At 39.3% G+C, this 24,598-nt stretch overlaps 1 protein-coding gene across 8 annotated transcripts in view; it reads right to left on the bottom strand.

Annotated features, from left to right (window-relative positions):
* The window catches only part of TRAK1 (trafficking kinesin protein 1), a 140,027-nt gene that overhangs the window by 33,890 nt on the left and 81,539 nt on the right, over positions 1-24,598 (bottom strand). For 5 of the 8 annotated variants that reach the window (XM_065051792.1, XM_065051794.1, XM_065051795.1 and 2 more), the window contains exons 4-5: positions 4,148-4,224; positions 436-552 (exon numbers count right to left, since the gene is read on the bottom strand). In XM_065051792.1, the coding sequence (XP_064907864.1) occupies positions 436-552; positions 4,148-4,198 (168 nt within the window). In that variant the 5' untranslated portion in view covers positions 4,199-4,224. Of the gene's footprint in view, positions 1-435; positions 553-4,147; positions 4,225-12,878; positions 13,391-21,098; positions 21,483-24,598 lie in introns of those variants that run through there. The other 3 variants (XM_021298608.2, XM_021298609.2, XM_065051793.1) reach the window with 3 other exon arrangements.

Raw genomic sequence — 24,598 nt, 5'->3', positions numbered from 1 at the left:
CGAGCTGCAAGAGAAGGGAAAGAATTATGAGTTAATCAAAACAGAGGGGAATTATGCATAAAGCAGGGGAACCAGGTCAAAATAGGCAGAAGGAAACAGAGGGTATAGGCACTCAAAACTAGACAAGTGCTTGGTTTCAAAGGAAAACAAAATTTGAGACAGAGCAAAATTTGATGGCTTCAGGTTGTGTTTTTGTCTGGTGGTTGTTTTTTCCCTCTCAAATAACCTGGTTTGAGCCAACAGGCAAAGGAACTTTTTTGGCCACATTTCTAAAAGTGTACTGTACGTGCTATAAAAAGGCTGACCGAACTGCTGCAACACACACTGACCTGCTATGGACAGGATGCCCAAGAAAGTGAAGTATGGACAAGGTGAAGCTGGAGGGAAAATTCTCCCCATCCCTACAGATACAGCACTTGGGCATAAAAGTCTTACCTCTTCCCTGATGTGTTCTACTTGCTCCTCCAGGAACTCATTTCTTTCTGTCAGTGATTTATTCTTCTTTAACAGCGACTGGCCAATCCGAGCAGCTAATTCTAAGTCCCGTTCTTTCTGTGAAACATTAAGAAAAGAAAGCTAACTTCATTTTTTTTATTCAACAATGGATTAGTGGGAGGGTAAAATGGTCATGAAAGGGAAGGAACAAATGCTTCCAACAATAAAAAGACTTTTTCCTTCTGTGAGGGTTTGTTTGTTTTATTGCTAAGTTTCTTCTTCTATTCCTGCTTATGTTACACTCACATTATTGAGAAAAGACTGACCCATACAGAGTTACTGAACTATATGCATGAAAGCACAGCTTCAAGGTCTAATGTAAGACAACATAAGTGAAACCAGATCTGGTTCTCCATTACAGCTTTGTTTGAGAAACTATTTCATTACCTTGTTATACAATCTGCAGAATGCAATCACAGAGCTTTAAATGTAACATTTTAAAGAATTTTAAAGAGGCACAGTAAAAGTAGCAATGAACTCAGGCATTTCAAAGCATTCTTCCATTTTCACTTGCTCCACCTTGAAATAAAAGGCAGTAAGCTGGAACAGAAGTCAATTTCACCACAATGTAGGTTGAGCTCCTATCTTCTTCATATATAAACATCCACTAGTGCTTTTGTCTAAAAAGAAGTCCTATCCCTTTCCTTTTCGCAGATGCCCAGATCTACATTAAGTGGTTACTCTCATGCCATGCTTGTCCCCTTCTTCCCCGTCTCTGTGTGCACAGAATTGGAAATAGTTGATCTAGACAGTTCACCACACACACTAATAAAACTAGGAGATTATCCTGGTGCTGACATATACCAATACATGTCTCATTTTCAGCAAAGATGAGACATGGGGTTGTAATCTGCCTGGGACAGGATAATAAACTGCCTAAAACTTCGCACCGTTCACTAAGCATATCTATTTATAATTTTCTTATTCAATTACTGGATGTTTACGATAGTGGGAAAATGGCGCTAAGGTTAACTCCCCACTTTTAGTTCAGCACCATTTGAGGAAGAATTTTCCCCCTGTCACTGAAAATACCGTTTGGGGATAACTTCCCATCCCTGACAGCTATCCAGATTTTATTACTAAAAGCTACCTTGTGTCATGTATACATTAATGACAAACACCACAAAATCTATAGCTACTGATCACATGGATTTGAAGTCAATTAATTTGAATGAAAAGGCTTTCATAGTGAAAAAAAAAATGAAGTTACATAATAATCAGTACATAAAAACACAGGTTATTGATCACAGCATACACTTATCTACAAATAGCATTTTCCAAATGGTTTCTGAAGGTCAAGGTTACATTGCATTGAAAGCTACTGGCATTATCTAGCCATAAAATCTCTACATAATCTTACATACAATCTTTCAGAACAATAGGTCCCACAAAGTTATCAAAAAAATATTTGGTTTATGTATCGAGCCAACTTATTGTTCAGTAAATCAGCTCTCTCATAATACAAAGTGGAAAAAAAAATATTGCTGCAGCTCTGACTCTAGAGTGGATGAGTTATCTAGCAGCAAGGCTTCTAACCTCAAAGTTGAGGAATGTAAGTTTGTTTCCAGGCTCTTTAAATTAACCTCCCTACACTTCCTACACAATAATCAGCAATTCAGCTCTAAATCTCAGTTTGGGGTCAGGCTTCTTACAGTAAGAAGGAACTGATTTATCACAGCAATATCGAAGAAAATACTGAAACTAAACCGATTTACACTTATTAGGAAGGGATGAAAAAGTAGGCTCACAGAAGGACCTGCTCCTGCTCTTACAACATACCCAGGCACGCCCTTTGCTTACTTTCATGGCAATAGGCACAGATTTTCAAAATACTGACATGCACGTTGTTCGTGCCTTTCCTCTCTCCCCGCCAAAATGCTGCACCTTACACCCTGCCAACTCTGTAATACACTCATTGGAAGCTTGTTAACAAGACAGACACACAAGGAGTAGCTTTTGGGATTGTTTTTCACTTATGTGTGAAGGTAGCCGAAGGAGTTACACCTTAAGTTCTACAAACATATGTAATCTCTTGTGATAATCATCATTTGGGAACAGAGAAAGGAGCTGTAAGCATATGTCTGCCTAGGAATAAAGTGATTAATCAGAAATGAGGTCAAATAAAACAAAAAGTTCACTTAAAGTATTTGTTTTATTAAAGGTTCGCCTATTACACATTCATCCATTTTTCCTTTGCTATTGTACCAATAGGGAAGTTCACCAGAAACTTTAAGATATTGGCTCAGCAAGTCCTTTTAGTATTGCTCCCACGAGTGTGGTTTCTGGATCTACAGACATTTGGCTACACGGACTCAGGGGAGGAAACAATTTGGCAGAATGTTGCATTATTACTGGAAGGAGCCAAGGAAACAAATGCAAGTAAATCTAAGCCAAAAAAGTCAAAGGGAACAGGGCAAAAACAGCTACAAGAACTGTCACTATTGTACAAGCTAATGGATTAATCCAGGATGAGTCTTTTCAGTAAAGCATCATTTTAAACCAGTGTTTTATAGAAAGTTGTTCAAAAGAGTTCAGCTCAAAGTACAAAATGCAGGACTTGGTACTGAGAGCAGATGTATCAAGCAAGGGTGCGAGACGGGAGCATTCCCACGCTTGTTTCCTTGCAGAATTAGAGGAAGAACAGACCACATGATGTATTTAGGCTAGACAGACCCCATTTTTGATGCTGCTATCGCAATATACAAGCAAATAAATAGGAAGGATTAAATTACATGTAGTCATGAATTAATGCAATTCTAAGAGTTTTCACCTAAAGAATTCTTCATAAATATTATTTGGAAAATCATTGCTCAAGTTTACTGCAGAAAAGCCGCCAATTTCAGTCAAACAATTTATCATTATATGTACTGAAGAGAAGCATTGTAGCTTGACAATTGCTATTTGCCATTTCTTGAATGCCAAGGATTACAGTAAAAACAATTTCCATAATAAAGGTGTTTAAAATTAAAAAAAAAAAAGAAAAAAAAAACCTAAAACAAAACAAATCAACCAACTAACAAAACCCCAAAACAAAAGAAGCCTCAACCCAAAGAAACCCAAACAAAAACCCAAACCAACAAACAAAAAAAAAAAACAACACAAAACACCAAACAAACAAACCAAAACAAAAAAAACCCACCACCCAAACATAAGGCAAAGAAGAAAAGGCTTGGAGACAAATTGAGAATTAGAGATTTTTCTAATTTTGTGTCTATGCACGTCTCTGGAAAGACATCATCTGAGATAATAATTATTAATAGAAGACTATTTGTGATTATTTTTAAATTCTAAAAGAAGAATAAATGCATCAATAACAATACTCTTAGCTTTAGACATCCTGTAAAAATATGTGTCATTTTGAGATTATTGCCCCGCCTCCCTCTCCGTTCATTATATCAAATATTTGGCCAAGAGCAAGTTAAATGTCCTCTACTGAAAAATAAGCACAAGTAATGAATCCATATGACTGAGGTAAACAAAGGACCTTTACTTATATTTACCTTACCCATGAGATAAATTGTACATACACTAAGAGCACTTATTCCTCCTCATTTGAGTACAGTCTACAAACACTCTTTTGTAGTGGTACCACACAATTTCTGTACTACTCTCTCATACTGTGTATAGGTTCTTAAAGAGATGAAATACTTGCCTCTTCAAGAAGACGTGTAACAGCATCTATGTCATTGTATGTTTTAGTCATCTGGCCCACTCTTTCAGCACATAAAACTGCAAGGAAATAAAAGAAAACATTAATCATGTTTGCAATACTATTGGGGGAAAACATCCTTTAAAGAGTTTAGGTTTGCATAAGTTTTCATCTTATGTCAACTTTTGACTGAGCATATTAAAAGCTATAAATAAATTGGAGCTTCAAGTTAAATACAGACTATAATTGTTTCTCTTTTGTGATAAGTATTTGTTTTTGTCAGTGGCAGAACAAACCATTAAATGATAAAATTTTCTTCTCTGAAGGGCAATGCCTTGAGTTAAAAAAACAATCAAGGAAGAAGTGAAAATGGATGTTCCTAGATACATAATTAGGATTCTATCATGTCACTTAGTCATTGTATTACACGAAGTAGAATTACTCAAGGAATTAGCAACTCCAGTACTGTTAGTAACACTGCTCAACACGAAGATACTACGTCATATTAAGTTGATAAGAACTGGGTTCTATGGTATGAGACAGCAAAGTAAATATAACATGCATGCAACATAATAAACTATTCTTACAACACGCAGACCACACCACCGTGGCCACAGTATCACTCACGAAAATATTTACTAAGGCTGGTTGAGATGATTAATCACTAAGGTGGAACCAGGAGTTCTGTTAGACTGAAGAAAGCATGAGGAAGTTTAATCTACTAGATGATCCTTTAAGAAGCTACACTGACTTATCTAGAAGTGTGCACGTTTTCTAAGAATCCACCAATTATCAGAAGAAACAACAGCACTTTCTGCTCTACCCTTACAGCCTTTCTATTTTCAGCTACACCTATTCTTCAAATACTGTAACTCTGAAAAAAGGGATTGTTAATGGAGCTGAGTGGTTATCAGGCTGCTGTAGCACAAGTTGTTCTTCAGGGGATTTACCCTTGACAATGTCAGTTAAAGCTCCATCTGACAGATTGGCTAATGTTGCTTTAGTGTGCCTTAAGGCAGGGGAAGAAACAGATGAGGCCTAATAAGATTTAAATCTAAAAAAAAGAAAGAAAGAAAAAAAAAAAGTGTATTGAGTATAGTAAGATTACCAGGAGACAGTTTATCACCCTAAGGAAACAATGCTACCCATTTAAAAATATACAATATACAGAAATACACAGTTGATCATCACTACTAAGACACATAATACATCAAGTGGAACAGTACTTGTTGAAACATCGGAAGTTTATTTTTTTGCTTGAACTAGAGCAAGAAATACTATTTGTTTCTGTTTATTTTCCTGTATCTCAAATTCTATTTTTGAGGATCAAATCCTGAAAACATTAAAAATACTTAGTGACGTCAGCAGTGCCAGTGACCTCCAAAGAATGCCATTCAAAAGATAATTACACTTATCCAAATAAGTCTGAAAGTGGTAACAATAAAAAGTTTACTCTTCAAATAAGTAATTTGACAAAAATTACACAGCAATACAAAGAACAACTATACCACTGCACAAGCAAAACCACAGCGTGTCTGTAAACCACAAGCTATATTGGTGAAAAGCAGACTGATCAGGGTTCCGTAGAAAAAAAATTGAAGTTACTTGCAGGAAACATCAACTACAGTCAGCAAAGTGGCTAAATAGAAGATTTCTATTAAAAGTTCACATGAGGACAAAGGTGTGATGTCCAGAAGACTATTCACAATTAAAAAAAAAAAAAATATATATATATATATATATAACATCACCATAAACCCAGTATTTTCAAACATTGTAAGTTCATAAGTCATGCAGTAAAAACGTCTGTCAGAAACCCTGACGCCAGTAGTTTATTTTCCAAAACAACTACATACTAAATAGTTGCCTTCGTTACAACATTCCCTCACTGCTATAAAACAATGTTTGAGATCATCATTAGCAAGCTCATTTTAACTCTGTACCGAGCAATAAATCACCGCTGCTAATGATGATAGCCACTTCATATCATCCTAATTCGTGAATCTATAAGCTTCCTAACGTCCAAGCTGATAAAAGGATGGTGTTCCCACAGACACGATAAGGTCACTCAGCTGGGAGAAAGCATGATAAAGGTTGATTCAGCTCACTTGGCTGTTCCTTCAGAACTTACCCTTTAATCTTTCACGTGGCAGGGTAACACCACAGCCTTACCACAACAGGCTTATTACCAGCCAAGCTGTAGCAACCCAGTCACCAATAGCTTTTGTATCTCAAAATTTTCATCAATCTTCTGTTGGTCACTGTTAAAACAGGTCTTCATGTACTACTCTGTCAAACTGGAAGGGCTTCAAAGCAGAAATGACACCTTATGCATCCACTTGAACATCGCAGTAGAAACAAACTTCAACAGTCTGTATATGATAAAAGGCCTGGTCCAGCCAACCACCTCCCATCGCTGTTCAACATATAATACAGCAGAAGCACAGAGCTGGTAACTAAAAGGAAGGTTTTACTTTTGGAAATAGGGCAAATGTTCAAGGAGGTGTTTTCCTCTATCCCTCAGTAGGCATGTGGGGAGGAGAAAATGAAAAGCAAGGGGAGAGAAAACAATTCAGAACAATCATTTAAAAAAAAAAAAAAAAACAAAACCTGAGACTGTATTAAGTAGGTATTCAGCCTCCACAAACTGCAAGATAATATTTGGCCAATTGGTTAGCGTTCAAAAAAACCTCCAAAAACCTACCAGTGAAAAAGCCACACTATGTGAATAATCATTTTCACTTCAAATCAGTGAAGTATGAAGGGGGAAAAATAAACCCCAACAAACTCCACATCTAATTGATTCTGCATAGTAGGTTTCTACACTGCTGGAGTTTCTGATGAATGTGAGAGCCTGGTAACACTACCATAAAGATAAACCAACAGCAAATGAAGGACAACACTCTGTAACACAAAATCTAGAAGGGCAATTTACCGACCTCTTTTTGCTCACTCGCAAATCAGTAGTATTTTTGCTTGAGGGTGATAAGAAGCGCAGAGTCTAAACGCATGGATGCACGCAAACATCCAAATCAAATGCACTTTGTATTTCTCTGTTTATGAAGAAGGCTTTTAGATAATAAAGCAAGCAATAATAATAATAATTTAAAAATATGTCTACAGCAAGTGGAGGGACCATAGAATTCCAGAAATCATCATCATCTAGGTGTTCCTGCTCTGGTGGGGAGATTGGACTAGATGATCTTTTGAGATCCCTTCCAATCCCTGACATTCTGTGATCCTGTGAAACAAGGAGTTAGAAAATGTGTTTTGGTAATTGCTTTGAAACTAATGTCACAGATTCAAAACAGGAAACAAAGGACAGAGAAAGCTTTTATCACACTATTTTCATGACTGCATTAAATACATGCTACCAGGGACAAATGTGAAGTTTAAAGTATTTAGGGTTTTTTTAACAGTCAAACGTGCAAATGGATAAATGCTACACAGATCAACTATTTCATCTATCTTAAAGTACCTGGGCAGCATTTTCACACCATCTTAAACCTTGCCAAATTTATGGGTACCCACATATTTGTGCTTCCCGATGTCAGTCCAGCTGCAAGGATGTATCCTGCATTTATTTTTTGTCATCTATTTAATGCAGCATCTGACTAGGAGCTTCTTGCAGGCTCTGAGCTCCACGCTGACCAAAGCACCGATTCCTAAGCTGAAGATGCTCAGGGAGAAGGGAGGAAAGTACGTACCTTCCTGGATTGCTCCCTGAAAGTCAAATAGCCATCTAGTATGCTGCTGAGAGGAAAAGTGTGTTTCCAGGAAAAGGAAAGAGCCATGGAAAGGAAGCAGAGCAAGAATACCAGTACTGGGAGCTGCTGCAATGAGCCACCACCCACCAAACTGGGTATCCAGGTAGAAGAAAAATGGAAGAAGAAAAAAAATATCACAGGACCCAGTTGTCACAGGTGTCCTCAGCCCTTGCTCCCTGCATCCCTCCTTGAGACACACCCCTCTTCATTTCTGAGACCTATCAATCAGGGACAAATTAAAGAAGCAAAAGAGGGCAGCTGTGGCTGAAGAGGAAATTCCAGCTCCCACTGCTCATCTTCCCATCTATTTCCAACTACTGGGAAACAGAAGGGGGATGTTAATGGTAAAGTTTCACTTTTGGAGCAGATAACACTCGCTGGTATAATTATAGAGTTTAACAGGGAAGGACCTAGCACATGGGAAGTTCCTCACTACCAAAATTTGTTTCCTCAGAAAGTACTTCAGTATAAAAGAACACTGTTCACACAACACAGATCTCTGGCAATTTTAATACTGATGCTTCTTGTTGGGAAGGTGGCAGCAGGGAATAAACTCACTGCTTTTTCCTAACAGTTCCCTACCCAAAGCCTTTAACTATGTCAAGGCCTACTATATTCTTCATCAGTCACAAGAAGCCCTGCCTCACAAATCGCTTCTGTCTCCCCTCTGTGTTCAGAGAGAGCTCTGACTAGAGACATAATGCAAGTTCACTGCATCCTAAATGCTGCCTATTGAGACATGCAGAACAGACACAGCAACGCTGACTGACCAATACTGCTGGCAAACATAAGCAGAGATGCTGGCAGACTAGGACTCCTCAGCTCACCTTGGTTTCATGTCTGAAAGGCTATTTTTGCACTCCAAAGAGAAAGCACTTGCTCTAGAACCAAAGCTCTGATTTTTAGCCACCGACAGTTATGATCTGGCACTGGTTATCGCAAGTGCTGCAGCAACTTGAGCCAAGCACGTGAGGAGTTCTGAAATTGTACTGAACTACCTAGATTCCTTTTCAGATAAACTCTGGAAAATCATACCTCCAAGGTGCTGTCAGCCCTGTTACTGACCCAGACTAGGAAGATTTCACATGCTTAAAGGTAAATATGGTAGCTTCTCCTCCACTAAAGGGGAGTTCTTGGCAGCCCTGTCTAAACTGAGGCAGAGGCTTCAGGTTGTCACATCTGAGATGACCCTGAAAGAACATGTTCATCTACAGAGCTTAAAAACTTTAAAGCTTGAAAAATGTACTTCTGAGGCATGACTTGCTAGAAGTCCAAATTTCAACATAACAGGCCAGCAGTTCCTCCAGCCTCCCCCACCGCTCCCCTCCAGGATGCAGATGGGGAGGCCAGTGGGTGGCTGTGACCCTGCTCAGAGGGACATGGAGCGGTCACAGCACCAACTGCTGCACGGCTGCCCCGTCACACCACGGGCGAGCTCCACGGGGGAGTCTGCAAGAACATCCTGTTGTGAGAGGTACACAGTCAGCAAGTACATCCTAGCCTGGTGAAAAATAACTACTGTAAGTTCAATAAACAGTGCCAATACATTTTTTTAAATGTTACAGCCCAGCTTGTGGTGATTTCAATGGTGTAGTTTGCAAATTAATCTTTTAATATTAAGGTACAGTTACTTACTCTCCTAGAAGAAGTGATTTTTGTCTTGCTATTTAAGCTATGGTTTGAAGAGTGTTTGTTTACTGCCATGTATCTCATACATTATTCAAATAGCTTAGTAAATCCAATATTAAAGCCTCACATGAAAACCTGTTATTACTTGATTTCAGGTTTGGGATAAAACTCTATTGTTATTTCTTCTCTGAAGTTTAATGCCCAAACACTCAGGTTGGCAGCCATTTCCAAGTACGTTCTCTAAGCAGGGCATGAGCTGCAACAAATTTTCTTGTGCTGAATGAAGAATGGAGTTAAAAGAAATTTCAGCAAGAATGTCACACACTGATGACTTCTATTAACATAAACACAGATCAAATGTGGCAACTTGGAAAAGAGACACAAAGCAAAACTAAGGAGATAAGGAAAAACAGCTTGAGACAACCAAAGGCTTTACGTTATTATTGTCTCCATGTTTGGGCCTCACAACTTACCATCATCATAATGCATACACCATTTACTTACACAGCTCAGCATAGCTCTTCTGTTAGAAGTAAAACTTTCATTATAGGATTTTCAAAGACTAGCCATCGAATTACTGTCTTGACATTTTCCTCCATCCATTTCTTGTCAAGAAATGTCTGGACTGCAGTCCATACAACTAATAAATGGGTGTAGGGCTTAAACCAGGATCTGGACGGTAAATCTTTCAAAAATGTTAAAATAAAGTTAATAAGCCTGTATGATCAGCAGTATCCCTCTCTTAAATATGGGATCTTTTCCCATTCAATTCTGAGAGCGATTGGCTGTACTAGTCTCCATTTTCTTTGCTTTAAAGATTCCAGAGCCCTGTACAGCCTCCATTCTAGTCAATATCTTTGTAAGATAAACCAGGTGGTTTTCATTCTCTATAAATCAGACCCCTAGAGTGCCTGAACTTGAGATTTTAACAGTGACCACAAGACTATTTTTTTTAAAAAAAAACAACAAACCTTAAGCTAGATTCTTAGCTTGCATTTCCTCATTGCTTCAATTAAGGGAGATTTTTAATCTAACTGTTACACTAGTAAACTGAAATAGTAATGGACGGCTGCCATCACAGGTCCTAAACAGGTACTAGTATCTTCCTGTCCTACCTGCAAAAGCAAGAATCAAAACACAGCCCAGTTTCAGAATTACAATAGCTGACCAAACAATTCACTAACCAAAGAAAACTGAGAGGCTGTCCTTCCACAGCTCAGGTTTCTTTAACCAACAAAATCTGAGTAGACCCTATGAACAGATTTCCCCACACAAAGTTTCACTGCTCAGCTCAAAGACCAGCTCATCAAATGAAGAGTAAATATGTTGCTGTCAGGCAAATTGACAACTCCAAAGCAATGCATTGACTCCAGCATCATTCTGCCTACACCTTTACAAAGGTGCTTCCCATCCTCATCAAGAGAACTGATTCCATAACACTGCGGATTGTAACGCTAGTTGTGAGGTAGGCTCTAGGATCTTACTGTTGGGACAGAGAAAAACCTTACTACATTAAAATGACCATGGAAATACTAGACAAGTAGCGAGTACAGGTTCTGTTCATGGAACAGGCCAAACAACTAAGAAGTCTTAATTACACACTTTCTACCCTCTTCTTTTCAATAACTATAAATGGTTAAAGTGGAGCATATTCTCAAGACTTTCTACTTCTGATACCAAATTTATAGCCAGATAAAGCTAAAATGTTTCTTTTGTTCAGCATGAAAAGGCTACATGCTGGTGTTTCCATCTGCTTTACTTATGGAATGGATTGACTCATCCCCAAGAGAAATACTATCATTTGTAAGTGTGCCCACGTGCAAAGATACACAGAAATACCATATATAATTTTATGCATCTTTTTCACTGCTACACTGAGTGTTCAGGTGACTTCAATGTATAGGTAGAGGAGAGAAGACTTCTTTAAAAGGCATTTAAAATCCATTTTGAGCTTTTGAGAGGAAGGTACTGTAGAAAGACAAGGCCAAATTTATCCCACATACAACTCAGTATTTTATCTCGAAATCAACAAGAACAACTTCAGAGGATACTTAGAACTGCATGAAAGGTAAAGTCAGCAGGAAGAATAAGAACAGCATGATGTATGTGTCAGCAACCATTTAAATACTAAAACAAACAAAACCAAAAAACAAGCAAGCAAACAAAAACCACACAAAAAAACCCAAGAATCAAACATGTCAGTTGGCCTCTCTCAATAAGTCTCCTCCCCACACCAATGCCCAGTTGTAAATTTTCCTTTTCCCAGTATTCTCTCCAGTACCTTTCTATTTGCACAGACAGAAAAATTATTTCAGCTTCCTTCAGAGATGCACAATAGGGGAGATGGATAGTTTATTGACTGAGTGAGTATAAATGAAATCTAGGTGGAACATTTGATTTTGAGAAAATCTTTACAGGAAAGCCCTATGCAACAGGGTTCAAAGAGCATGTCACATCCACTGGGGCTTTGGACACAAGACCTCTTTCCCAAGAAGTGAATAAGGGAGTAAGTTCACAGCAGGTCACATTTGCTGTGCTAACAGTCTTCCAAAGCATCCTCAAACCAGCTTTGTTAGTATATTCGGAAGGACCAGTTCTCTATGACAAAACAATTTTTTTGGAGTGAAATTCACAGCACATGAAATAACAAATGGTGTGTTAAGCTTTTGGTACCTGAAAGCCTGAAAAAATTGCCAGAATGGCAGGAAGCAGCCCTTGGATGGGCACATGCTCTATACAGAAGGTGCACAGGGGGATTTTCAATGTACATACATCCACATTCCCATCCTAACAGGCCAGTTGTCTGCAATACTGCTGATGTCCACTATTTCAACAAAACATTACAAGATTTTTGAGTAGTTTGTTTTGTTGAAAGGTTAAGTCACAAGAGCCACAACCTAGATTATTTCAATCTATGTGTTTTCAAGTTCCTGAATGAGTACAAAATTGTTGCCCTGTTCTTTTGCTCATTTTTAGAAGTACCTGTTGGGAATGACAACCACACATGCAGAGTCTCATCATACACATACCAGCTGTACATATAAAAACCACACTACATGTCCAAGGAAAGATAATTTCCCAAATCCAGTTTCATTATTAAAAAAATAGTTCTTGAATAGCCTGTATCTGTTGATCATGTATTTCTTATTTGAAGAAGTGTACATAAATTAAGATTAATTCTATTCATATAAGAGTATTTTCTTCATATTGAATCTGAATATTCTGGCTACACAGTAAAGAATTGTAAAATTTTGTAATTTAAATCCACACAAATCACTCAAATCACTTACATGTTACCATATCCTACTAGAGGTTTAAAACCAAAAGGTGAAAAATACCTTCTTCCAAGATGTCAAGGCTCTGCCTGTTAAAAGTGCATTCTCTCTTATTCTCCTCTTCATAGTCATACTCAAAGCTTTCCTCTTCGTTTCCTGACATTGCCGAAGTTATTCCAGATGGACACAATATGCCGCCTTAGTCTCACAGGAGATGGGAAGTCATTCCCTCGGAAGCTGTATTTTTGGGGAGAGCAAAGCAAGGTCTCTGCAAAGCCGGATACCATCTTTCCTCACTCACATGCTCAGCCAGGGAGCTCCCAAGCAACTGAGAATTCGTCCTTAGCACAACAGCTTTGTGTGGTACAGATGGGGTGGAGGAGGGAAGAGACCATCTGTCTAATAATTACTAGAAGATTTATGTTGTTCCTCATACCATCTCTGAGGGTAGCCAGTTTTGCTCAACAGCTCCAGTAGCATATATCAGACAAAGTGAGTGGGCTGAAAGCCTCCTCCCCGGCACTCCTCACATCAAGGTTCTCTCTCCTCTGCCCGCGCTCCTCTAGTGAAGTGGTAGCTTCCCACAAGTGTCTCAGTGACACGGAAGTCTGACCCAGCCTCTGGCTGTCACGTCTGGAGAAGGGTGTGCACCTTCACGGAGTTAAATCACCTCTCGGGTTGCCTAACGCTGCACGGAAAAGATTTCACAGGAGCAGTGAGCAGCCTGAGCCCACACACACCCATCCCGCACAGAGGAGAGATCTCCAAAGCTGCAGGTGCTGTGCAGCATGGTGTGGTCTGACTGCAGCATCCCCCACATGCTAAAACCGCTGTGTGGAGAAGTGGGCTGGGGGGAAGGGAGTGAGTGTTCGGGGCTTTTTTTTTTATTGTTTTCACAAAATAAAACAAAACAAAAACCAACCAAACAAAAAAAGAGCTTTTATGAAGCATTTAGATGACATACCACAACAGCTGTCAAACACCTTGTTTTCTACAATCATCTTTACTCTCCTGTCTGCTGTGTGAGATGGAATACCTCAAGCCCACACATGGCACCCAAGTGCATTTCCAAGGACATATAGGTATCTCTTCTCTGTTCAACAACAAACTAAACTCTTTGTGCTCAGACCTCTTTATTTCCAACGGGCTCTGTTTGCTAACCTTGACTACACACACAGGGCAGGTTAACTTTCTTATTTAGCTTTTTGCAGCTATAGATACCTAATGTTTGCCAGGTTGCCTCCCATACTTTCAATGGCAAAGTAGTGCCCTTTGCTGCTTGCAGAAAGCATTCCTGTCTGTGTCACAGGACAAAGGAGCTGAAGGCAAAGTGGGGACGCTACACAGCAGAGGCAGCTTGTCACCCTTTGAGGGGACATAACTGCCAGGGACAGAGAACAACAAACATCACCAGCCAGCACAACATAACAGTTAGGGTCATGTAAGAACAATTTCTCTATTACTGCTTCCCTAGTGCTGTGAAAGAATGAGGTAGCAAGAGATGGGAAGGAACTAATTTTATACAATCATGATGAATTCTTCTGGTTTAAGTTTTGAACTCTTGATATTTATATACAAACAGGGTAACAATGTTTATATAAACAATAGCCAAAGAATGTGAAATACACATAGTTGCTTGCTGAGGAACGAACATTCATTTCTGAATAAAGAATTTACTACTCAAACTTAACAACTTGACTTTTGACTGCCAAAACCTACTGCAATATTCAGCAGCAACCTCAGGAACGTGGGGAAAAAAATAGGATTGAGGATTGTCCCTTGCTCCCAAATCATGACATTAAAATATATAATTTTAATAGTAATGTAACAGGTATTATGTCTAGTTTTTGATTCCTTAGAGCTTTTCTGTACCTTCCCTACTCCCTGGTAACAGTGAATCAAAACTCTTAAAAACAAACAAACAAACCAACCAACCAAAAACACACACGCAGGCAAAAACACAACCACTAAAAACACAACCCTCAGATGGTAGGAATCTTAAGTACCCACTTGTCCATCTACCACATTTTGGTAATAGCTAGAGAATGGAAATTCAGCAAGTAACCAAAATAATAAGATTCAGACATCTTGAACAGAATGTCAGAAGCACCTTTTAAAGCTTAGGACAGAAAAGTCCACCCCTGACAACACTGTTGATTTTAACGTTGCTGACAAACGTTCACCTGTAGTTAACCAAGTAGCTTATAAAGGAGAGTAGGGCAGTGGGCGACACACTGAAAACATGACAATATAAGGAGAGCTAATGAATATTCCCACAAGCTCACTTCTGAACTGTGACTCATGTCACCTCATACCACACAGGAGGGCTCAAGGTGAGTGAAATACGTGTTGCAATGACTATACTGATATCAGCATATCATAAATGCTGACAGAAATTCATAATGGGTGGAGAAGGAATGTGTACCGCACCCTCATACTATCAACTCATTTTTAGTGTTATTCTGCATTAAGCCCTTTTACTAGTGCAGGAATATTTACTCATTGAAGATTAAGAGCCAGGTTTCCAACAGATGCCAAACAATAAGGTTGGGGTTTTTTTTCCATTGCTGCTTAAACTGTATATAGATCTAAAAATATACATTCTAATCAGAAAATATTCAAAAGAGACTTATAACATTTCCTGTGAACACATACTCAGGGACTTGAAGAACATACCATGAAAGAACATTCAGTTTTACGGGTTGCCACTGCAAAGCAAATTAGGCGTATTTGCTGCAATCATTGCTCTGAATTAGTGGCTAAAGACATTTAGCTCCTTTCAGGAAGCTCGCTCAGTGAGCTGCAACCTTGAAAGCGCAAAGAAGCACATTCCTTAAGTGATGCCTGCAGCCAGGTACAGACCGACTTCAGTCACCTTGCAAGCAAGCAGGAAACACACAGACCAGGAGCCAGTCTGCAGAAGGGAGAGGCTGGACACAATACAAATAAACCCTCTTATCTTGATTCATTATTTCCAAGGAACTCCATCCAATGCATTCGTATCATTTTAACCTTCTCTTATCAATAAAAGTATCTAGACTTTTGCACAATTAAACACATTAATTTCAACTACAGTTAACTAACAACAATACTGCATTTAGAACAAAGAGATTCTCTGTAAGCTAACAAGTCCTATAAACAGAGGCTGAAATAGCAGCACCCACATTTAAAACTATGTTCATTAAGAAATGTGAGTGTTTTGGGGTGGGCTTTTCAAGGAGAAGGGATAAACTGGTCATTGAACATGTACTTTCTAGTAAGATATAAAGTCCAAGTTGGCTTTTTCAAACGTTTACAGATTTTGCATGTTTCCCACTCTTTCAAAAACCCACCCAAATTGTTTTCTGTGAACTCAACCAAACGTACAGCATGTTACTTTTGCAGAAAGTGAATGAAACGGGATGAACTGGGAAAGCACTTATCTGGAAATTCAGCGGCTGAGCAGAATAGGACAAAAGAGACTTGTATACTGAAAAATAAGTCAAGTAAAGACAGCATAAAAGTAGAAGTAGCTTAGGTCTGACTGGGTAAAGAATAGAGTGTCAACAGAGGAATAAAGAAAAAGAAGTGACACGGCAAAAAGAACAAAACTAGGAAAATAATAATGATCACTTTAATATAAGCAAAGTTCAACTATATTTATCAAGTATGGAGATACAGGACATAGGAGGAGAACAAGAACCACCTGAATGAGAATTTCAGCTGCATGCCTATAGAGCAAGGGCTGTTTCAGAGAGGGCACAATAGAAGCATTCGTAAGAGTCTCACAGAATTAGATGGCGTATGCACAGTCAGCATCCACTCAGCATCCAGAGTAACACCAGGGATGCTCTGTCCACAGGGATGGAGACAAAAGGGGCTGGTGTATGAGGGACACAATGACTCATCATAAATGGTCAACCATCAGACAAGCTCCTACTGTAAGGGAGAAGGTATCAAGGGAAACGTATTTTAGGTAAAAAGGTTGACTGTACCATGCACAGAGCTGGCAGATGTGTGTTTGCAAGGTTACCTGTAACTAAGTGGCACAGAGAAGAAACATGGATAACCAAGAACTTTCAAAGAGCTGCAGCAGGGAATATGAAATATTCTTTAATGCTACCTGAAAGGAGCGAACAACAGCAAGATACCCAGGACACAGTCTCATATCTGCAAAGAAGCACTAATACAAGCAAGGCAAAGATAAGTAATCATGCTTGAAGGTGCTGAGAGGTCAAGGAGAACAGGCATTAGCCTTGTTAATTATTTTCAGGCAAAAAGAAAGTTGGAGATCTTGCTGATAATGGTTTCAGTAGACTGGAAAATAAACAGAGGAGACTGAGCTCCAAACTGCAAACAGAACAACAGATCAAGACATTTCAGTGTGAGCAAAAGGAAAAATACAGGTAGCAATTGAAAGTTAGAGAAGAACAAAAGCAGGATAAGAGGTGCCAGAATGACCTAGAGAGTGAGATGAAGTTGCTCAGGCAAACATAAAAGTGCTTCGAAGCTTTGGCACATGTGGCAAACAGGGCACACAGTGTCATTTGCAGAGGAAAAAAGGAATGGACGCTACCTTCTCCACAAGAAACTACCAAAACTCATGGCCAACAAAAGGAGGTGGAAAAAGCTAACTGCACATACACAAAGTCACCTGGGATTGCAGGCAATGAACTCTCAGGCATTAGTGCATTGTTCAGTTAGAAATAAATGAGCAATGGAAGAAACCACAAAAAAAGTAATTTGATCCTAAGGCAACCTGGATTTCTCTAGAAAGCATTGCTCATTGAGAGGATGAAATATATTGGCCTAAGAAAGAGGCAGAGGGAGAAGGCTACACAAAGATTTCTGTGGGTATCTACTTGACCAGTCTGGTCTAGTGGAAGGTGTCCCTGCCCATGGCAAGGAGGTTGGAACCAGATGATCTTCAAGGTCCTCAACCCAAACCATTCCATGATTTTATGATACTTACCTCTTTATTTAGCTGTTTAGGAGTTTGTGGGTGTTTCTGCATTACTTTTTTGCACCTGAGCTGTGTTCCATGTGTTTCATTAAGAATCTGTTTTTCCTCTAAAAAGCCACCCAGATGAACCTAGACTTTTATGATGTTATCTTTCACAATTAAGAGTCCACAGAAGTTTCATATTTGCCTCTTTTATCATTGGTTCTGTCAATGACTACTAAACAAAAATGTACCTACCTAAGCACACACCTACCCAAGCACACACCCAGTTCTTGCCCTCTCCTCATTCCACCTACACAATATTTTTCATTAACACCAAATAAGGTGACAACTGTCACTCACATTTTCAAGTATATTTTATTAATAGAATATATCTAAAAAGCGCACTGTAATAGTTCTTATTCATAGAAGTTTCAGTTTATTGCAATGTTAGTTAACACCAGTGATTCAGTCTTCAGATGGAGTGTGACATTTTGTTGTTTAATTCCATCTACTCTTGCCAAAATAAACTCTGTAAAGGATCTCATGTAAAGGGATTAATTCACTATTCCAATTCTAGAAAGTCTTTGTAAAGATATGTAAACTGTAAGTTTTGAGCATTTGTTCATCTGCTTTCGCAAGGTATTAAAAAACTTACCAAAACCAAATGCAAGTTGAAGACATCATTACAATGTCAGTCCACACAAACGTACATTAAATCTGAGGTAAAAATTAGAGTCACTTCTTTAAGTTAAATAACAGCAATAAAACCTTATATCCTGGTGTAATTTTGGAGTGCTTTTTCCCTTGAAGAGGAAGAACGTTGCTGAAATAATTACTTTAAAAAGTAAAATAAATAAAGCCACACCTTTCAAACGGAACTCTCGAGTCCCTGCAGCTTTGACAAAGAATGTATGAACAATTTAATCAGAAAAGTAACTATGTCGATAGTATCTTATGAGATGTTCTATTAGTTTCAATGTATCGCTGACTCTCTTCCGATGTCATGTTTACCAAAAAGGGTGATCTGAGTAGAATTCTCAATTGCACACACCTGTACATCTGAGTTCCAGAGAGCCCATGTACAGCAGAGAAATAAGCTCTTTAACTACGCTTCATCTCGTCTTAAAATAGATATTCAAAACAGGTCAGCTGAGCTGCAATTGCCTGTCACTCTCTACTGAATATAAAAAGCATCTCAGGCAAATGACTCTGGTATCGACAAATACATGGTAAAAAAATGAAACATCAAGTGGGAGACAGGCATCTCTTATAATACGCCATCTGTTCTAGGTTTTTCAAAAAGCTCATTTTCCGCTGTATTTCAAAGATGCCTTTTGTCTCCCACTACAATCAGAATACCTTCCACTATCACAGGAAATGTCAATACTATTTTAAATCCAAATTAATATGCCAGTATCAAAGGCTGAAGACTGTGCCTTCCACCGCACCTCTCAAATCCTCCTTTCTACCACACTTCAACTGGGAGAAGGAAAAGAGAACTATGCCCCCTAAAGTTCCATTAAACCTTTCAAGACTACCATTCACCTGAGAGGCTGAGACAGGACTGAGAGCACTATCCTTCCATCATGTAAAAAGTAGTATTTAAATATTTTTTAAATTAAAAAAAAAAAATTATGTCTTACCTATTGGAGATGTTTTTTCCCTTATCAGACATTAAACCCTGCTCTCTCTTAGGGGAGAATTCTCCAAATACTTTGAGAAGCCAGCAGGCACAAATTCTGATGCTCTGTAGATCTCAGCTCGGGGAAGAAGTGCGCTGGGCAGGGGCTCAGCACTCGCAGGAAAACTTGTAAGCCCAGAATTAGACCAACCACTCATCTGATCCCACAAGGTATTTACATGCTTGCCCAACACCTGCTGCTTATTCCATTACCATGGAGCTCTCATGGCTTCTCCAGTGCCGTACACACCTTCAGACAACACCGAGAAGCAGATGAGCTCTTAGCTCAGACATTCAGGCATGCCACACTTGTGCATAATGACACTTTGACCAGAAAGACAAAGGACCTTAAAAAAAAAAAACAAACAAAAACACGAAAAAACCCCACCACAACAAAAACACCAATAAAAAGAAGGATACTTGTATTTAACCTGGGAAAAAAATAAAATCAGCTACAGCTTTTAATGACAGTGCAACTGTTCTATTTTTTAAGCTTCTAAAACCAGGCCAACTCAGCCTGTTACATCATGTGGATTAATCAGATGCTACAGTATTTACTAGGGTTAAACCTAGAGGATAAAGGTTACATAATGGATTCAGCCCAACTTAAGTGGTCAGATCTTTCAAATAAATATGCACCTTTCCTCTTTGAACACCTGGACTGGAATAATCAATTAAACATAAATTCAAGTTTAGCAAGCTTCTAAAATTGTATTCTGTTCCAATTATCTAGTACAGAGAAACAAATAGAGACATGTGCTACTCAAAAAGCCATAAGAACCTATTCAAATTTTGTCACACATATCTTTACTCTTCACGTTCCCTCTGATATTGTTATCAAAGCACTATTAAATACCTTTGTGTACTACATATGTACAAGATCCCCTGGGCCTACACGCCTTACTCCTTCACTGTGATCTTGGACTTGCCTCGTTTAAGCCAAGCTCTCCAACCAGAATAAAATCCATATACAACTACTGCTTGCCCAAAGGCTGCATTTTGTTTTACAGGTTACCACTGAGTCCCATCAATGAGGAATCTTGATTTTGCTGCTCTGCTGAGAGTACAGTTTCAGCCATTCCCTATCCCTCCTCAAGTGCTCTGATAAAGAATTAATTGCCCAAGCAAGTACTAGAAAAATCGTAAGAGGCCCAGAAGACAGTGCTTGTCAGAGTTTGTAATATCTCCAATTCAAAAAGTTAACCTGCTCACTTAAGCTACAGCTTTAAGTGTCTTTCACAGACAAATAACCAGAGAGAAAACACGTACTGTCTACTAACACAATAGATATATTCACATTACAGCATATTGGTAATGCACAAAAAAACACAAAGGCTTAAACTCAAACCAACACAGAATCCTACAGTAAGTGTATTTAAATTCAGCTGAATTATTACACATACATTTAGCATTTCAAGCATTTCTCCCCCAGTCCGAATATTGCTCATATAGTGCACAGGCTCCTCTGCCACTCCCTCTGGAAAAGAGAAAGCTCTACAGCAGTCTCTTGTAGCAAGCTCACAAGAGAGGCTGAGGTGCAACAGAGATGCGGGCATTTCCGTGACACCAGGGTGCTGCCTTTTTCAAGGTACCACATTTTTAAAACCATTGAATAATGACGGTCCACAGTCCCACGAGCTCCAAATTCTGCAACAAGAGACTAGAAATAAATATTTACCATCTGTGCATTCTTCATAATACCAGTCCAGTTCATAATAATCTGCTTCAATAAATTTCTGCATAGTCAGTATCCTTCAGAAACATAGATGAGATTTCACTTCGCTGCTAAGGTCATGTGAAATGCAGCCATGCCTTCCTGCCTTTGCAAAATACCGTATCGCAAGGAAGCTCACAGAAAGCTGAAAATGAGCTGCACATCTTCAATGAGGCTACAACTGAAAAAAAAGGGGGGGTGTGAAGGGTGTGTTCAGGAAAAAAAGAAATATATATAGAATTAAAAAAAAATAGGAAAAGGATGCAGAAGAGAGCAGCAGATGCCCTGGTGGCTGCTCTAATAAAGAAGCTCTGCACAGGAGCCTTGGATGGGTGTTAACAAAATCATCCTATCAAAAGGCTGATGTGCTGACGTGGGGGACACACACCACCGCCTGGCTGTTTCTGACTCCTTCCTTTCCTCCCTGGTCTCCACATCTCTCTCAGGCTAACATGTTGCTATGGTGACGAGCTGGCTCCAGAAGAGATGCAGAGAAGAAGAAAATGCATTTTGCTGTTTCTGGCTGTGCAGACTAGAAGTACCCCTCCATACTGGGAACAAAAATCGTTGCTCAGAAGGACGATACAACTCTCTGGTGACTGCTCACAGAACAACAGCATCATGCCATTGCAATGCACTGGATACATGCAGTACATTAATAATGAAAATCTAGTCCATTACTACTCTCCTCCACATGGTTTGATAAAAGCCTGCCTTCCCCCCATGGAAAATGAAACTACAGTACTGCTTTGTTACATTATCCCAGGCTGATATAATAGAATCATTTATGCATCCTGTGACTGCAAAAGCGGCAAACAAAAAATGAACAAATCAGAAAAATCAGAACAGCAGTACATTTCCCCTTGCAAGAAAGCTAATCTGCTTCTGCTTTTTGCCTTCTCCATGGACCACTGGCAAAAAACAAGGGGTTAGGGCAAACTTTCATCATTCCTAAAAATGTTCAGGGTCTTCACACAGAATAGCTTAATGCTCATGCTCACCATTTTGGAAAGGAAAGAACAGACTTTACTTTTGCAGCACCCATTAAAATCATGTTTAAGCTATTAGAGGAGAATATGTCTGAGGAAACAGATGGCATCCAATCATCCGCATCATCCAGCACAGCAATTCAAAAAGCATGTCCGAATCTGTGCAGGTACAGTTCCCAAAGGGATTGATTAACATCAATTTTGTTCATAACCACCACATATTCTTCACCCCTTTCTCCCCCACTTTTAGGAAACTGTATTTCTTTGTGAACACCGGTGAAAACATTGGGACAGATTAAGTTGTGATATATGTTAATAACACAAGTTAGGAGGCCATAAAAGCATCTGACCAAGGGGGTGTCTGTCTAGCTGAAGACTCCATCTGCAAGAACAGCCACGAGTAGGTAAAGGTGAAGAACCAGGCAATACTTCCCTCAACTGCCCTCACAACTTCCAATTTTTTTGAGCTTCAGAGACAGCCTGAGACCAATGCAGTTTCTACTTCTAGTAATTCTTGAAGGATTTACCCTGTCTATTCATGAACTTATATACATTTTTAGCACCTTCAACATACTCTTGCAAGGAATTCCACTCATCTACTGTTTGTGATAAGAAACCCTCACCTTTTGCTTTGCAATTCACTTTTACTAACTTAATTCGACAGTTCCAGCTCTGGAAATCTGAACATGCAATTAATCTCTCTTTTCCAATTGCTCATGATATTGCAGATTTCTATTAAGATCACTCTCACTCATGTCTTTTCTAAGTTGTTACCACTTACTCTATTCCCTGACTAGTACCACTTCGCTTTACTATAACATAAACAGGTAAGAAATGGTCAAGCTATGCAGAGGAAGATACATCGCTTTTATGACCACATTAGTATTTCAGCTTTACTGGTATAAAAAACTATCACTGCAGTAATTTCAAGCTTGGGAATTGGCACATCCCTTTTATATGTCAATAGATGAAGCACAGATTAATAAATCTGTTCACGCGTCTGCAACATGTTTGTCAGAGGCAATCGGCCATGTTATTCACTCATCTCCAAAGTTCCAGACCAGGGACAAACTCAAATACACCTTTGTCTGCAAGTACATTATTTCACTGGAAAAATAACATGTTTTTAAGTCTGAAGAAAAAAAAAAAAATCAAATCAAATCACTGCGCTTATCCTATGTTATAGTAAGATATTTGGCAATATGCACAGGATTTCCCTCTACTCTGCACTGGTGAGGCCACACATGGGATACTGTGTCCAGTTCTGAGCTCCTCAGTGTAAGAGATGGAGCTACTGAAAAGAGTCCAGAGCTGGGCCACAAAGATACAGAGACCAAAGCATCCCTCCTACAAGGAAAAGCTGAGAAAGCTGGGACTGTTCAGCCTAGAGGAGAAAAGGCTCAGGTGGATCTTATCAATGGATACAACCACGTACACACTTCAAAGAGGATGGAGACAGGCTCGAACTAAAATATGGGAGCTTCACCCTGAAGATTTTTTTTTAATGTCAGGGTGACTGAGCACTGATACAGCCTGATCTAGGGGATCCTGCTTGAGCAGGGAGGTTGGACCAGATGACTTGCAGAGGTCCCTTCCAACCTCAACCACTCTGCTATTCTGTGATTTTGTAGTTCAAGGGCCTCTACCCATTTATTTCATTTGTTTAACTGTCATAGACTGAGAATCTTTGAATTTCTTTTGTTATACAAAATACTTATTTTTAACTTCCTAGACAGTAGGAACAAAGGCTCATGGCTTCATAGCACGGTGAACCTTAAAAATTCAGATGCGTAAGTGCTAGAAAACTCTTCCTCAAATACAGTTCCCTCTTGTCCCTATTAGATGCTCCTGGCTGGGCAGCAAGCTGAAGTCCATGTGTCTAAACCACTGGGTTTGTTTAACTTTACTCTTATGATCCTGTCCCAAGCCACCCTTAGCACCTAGAGCCAAGGCCTGCAGCTCTCCTGCAGGGGTGGCAATCAGTCACTCTCCAGGGGAGAAGATCCAATGTCTGTACTTCAGTTATTGCTGGTGGACAACTCAGTTCATGTAATACCCAAGTAAAGACAGTCAACGTCTTCTAGGTCAGAAGCACTGCCGTTCTTGGCAGGCTAACTCAAAGGAAGGAAGCGCAGCCTTAATCAAGAAACCACCACATTTTCTCCGACCCAGTTCTAGGACATAAAAATGCAAAGCCAACAAGAACTGAACAAACAGTTTGCACCTGAGCTTGGGCTGCCAGAATGAAGGCTGTTGTCTTCTGCTTCTGCCCTTCTGTACCCACTACAGGCCAGGAAATTCTTCATGTCCTATTAGCTTCTAGCCTTACATACTGAAAGACATAAAAACATTTGTGTTTCCCCACAGACGAGAGAGAGGCTGTCCCAGCCATTGCTTCTGCATCAAGCTAACCTTAGTCCTCCTGAAATAAAGACACACACTGAGGTACCAAGGGTCTAAAAACCAGAAGTTACT

This window comes from Columba livia, chromosome 2 (genome assembly GCF_036013475.1).
Source record: "Columba livia isolate bColLiv1 breed racing homer chromosome 2, bColLiv1.pat.W.v2, whole genome shotgun sequence".
Taxonomy (NCBI): Eukaryota; Metazoa; Chordata; class Aves; order Columbiformes; family Columbidae; genus Columba; species Columba livia.
Note: the sequence above shows the minus strand (reverse complement) of the source record. Positions and strands in the feature narration are given on the sequence as shown.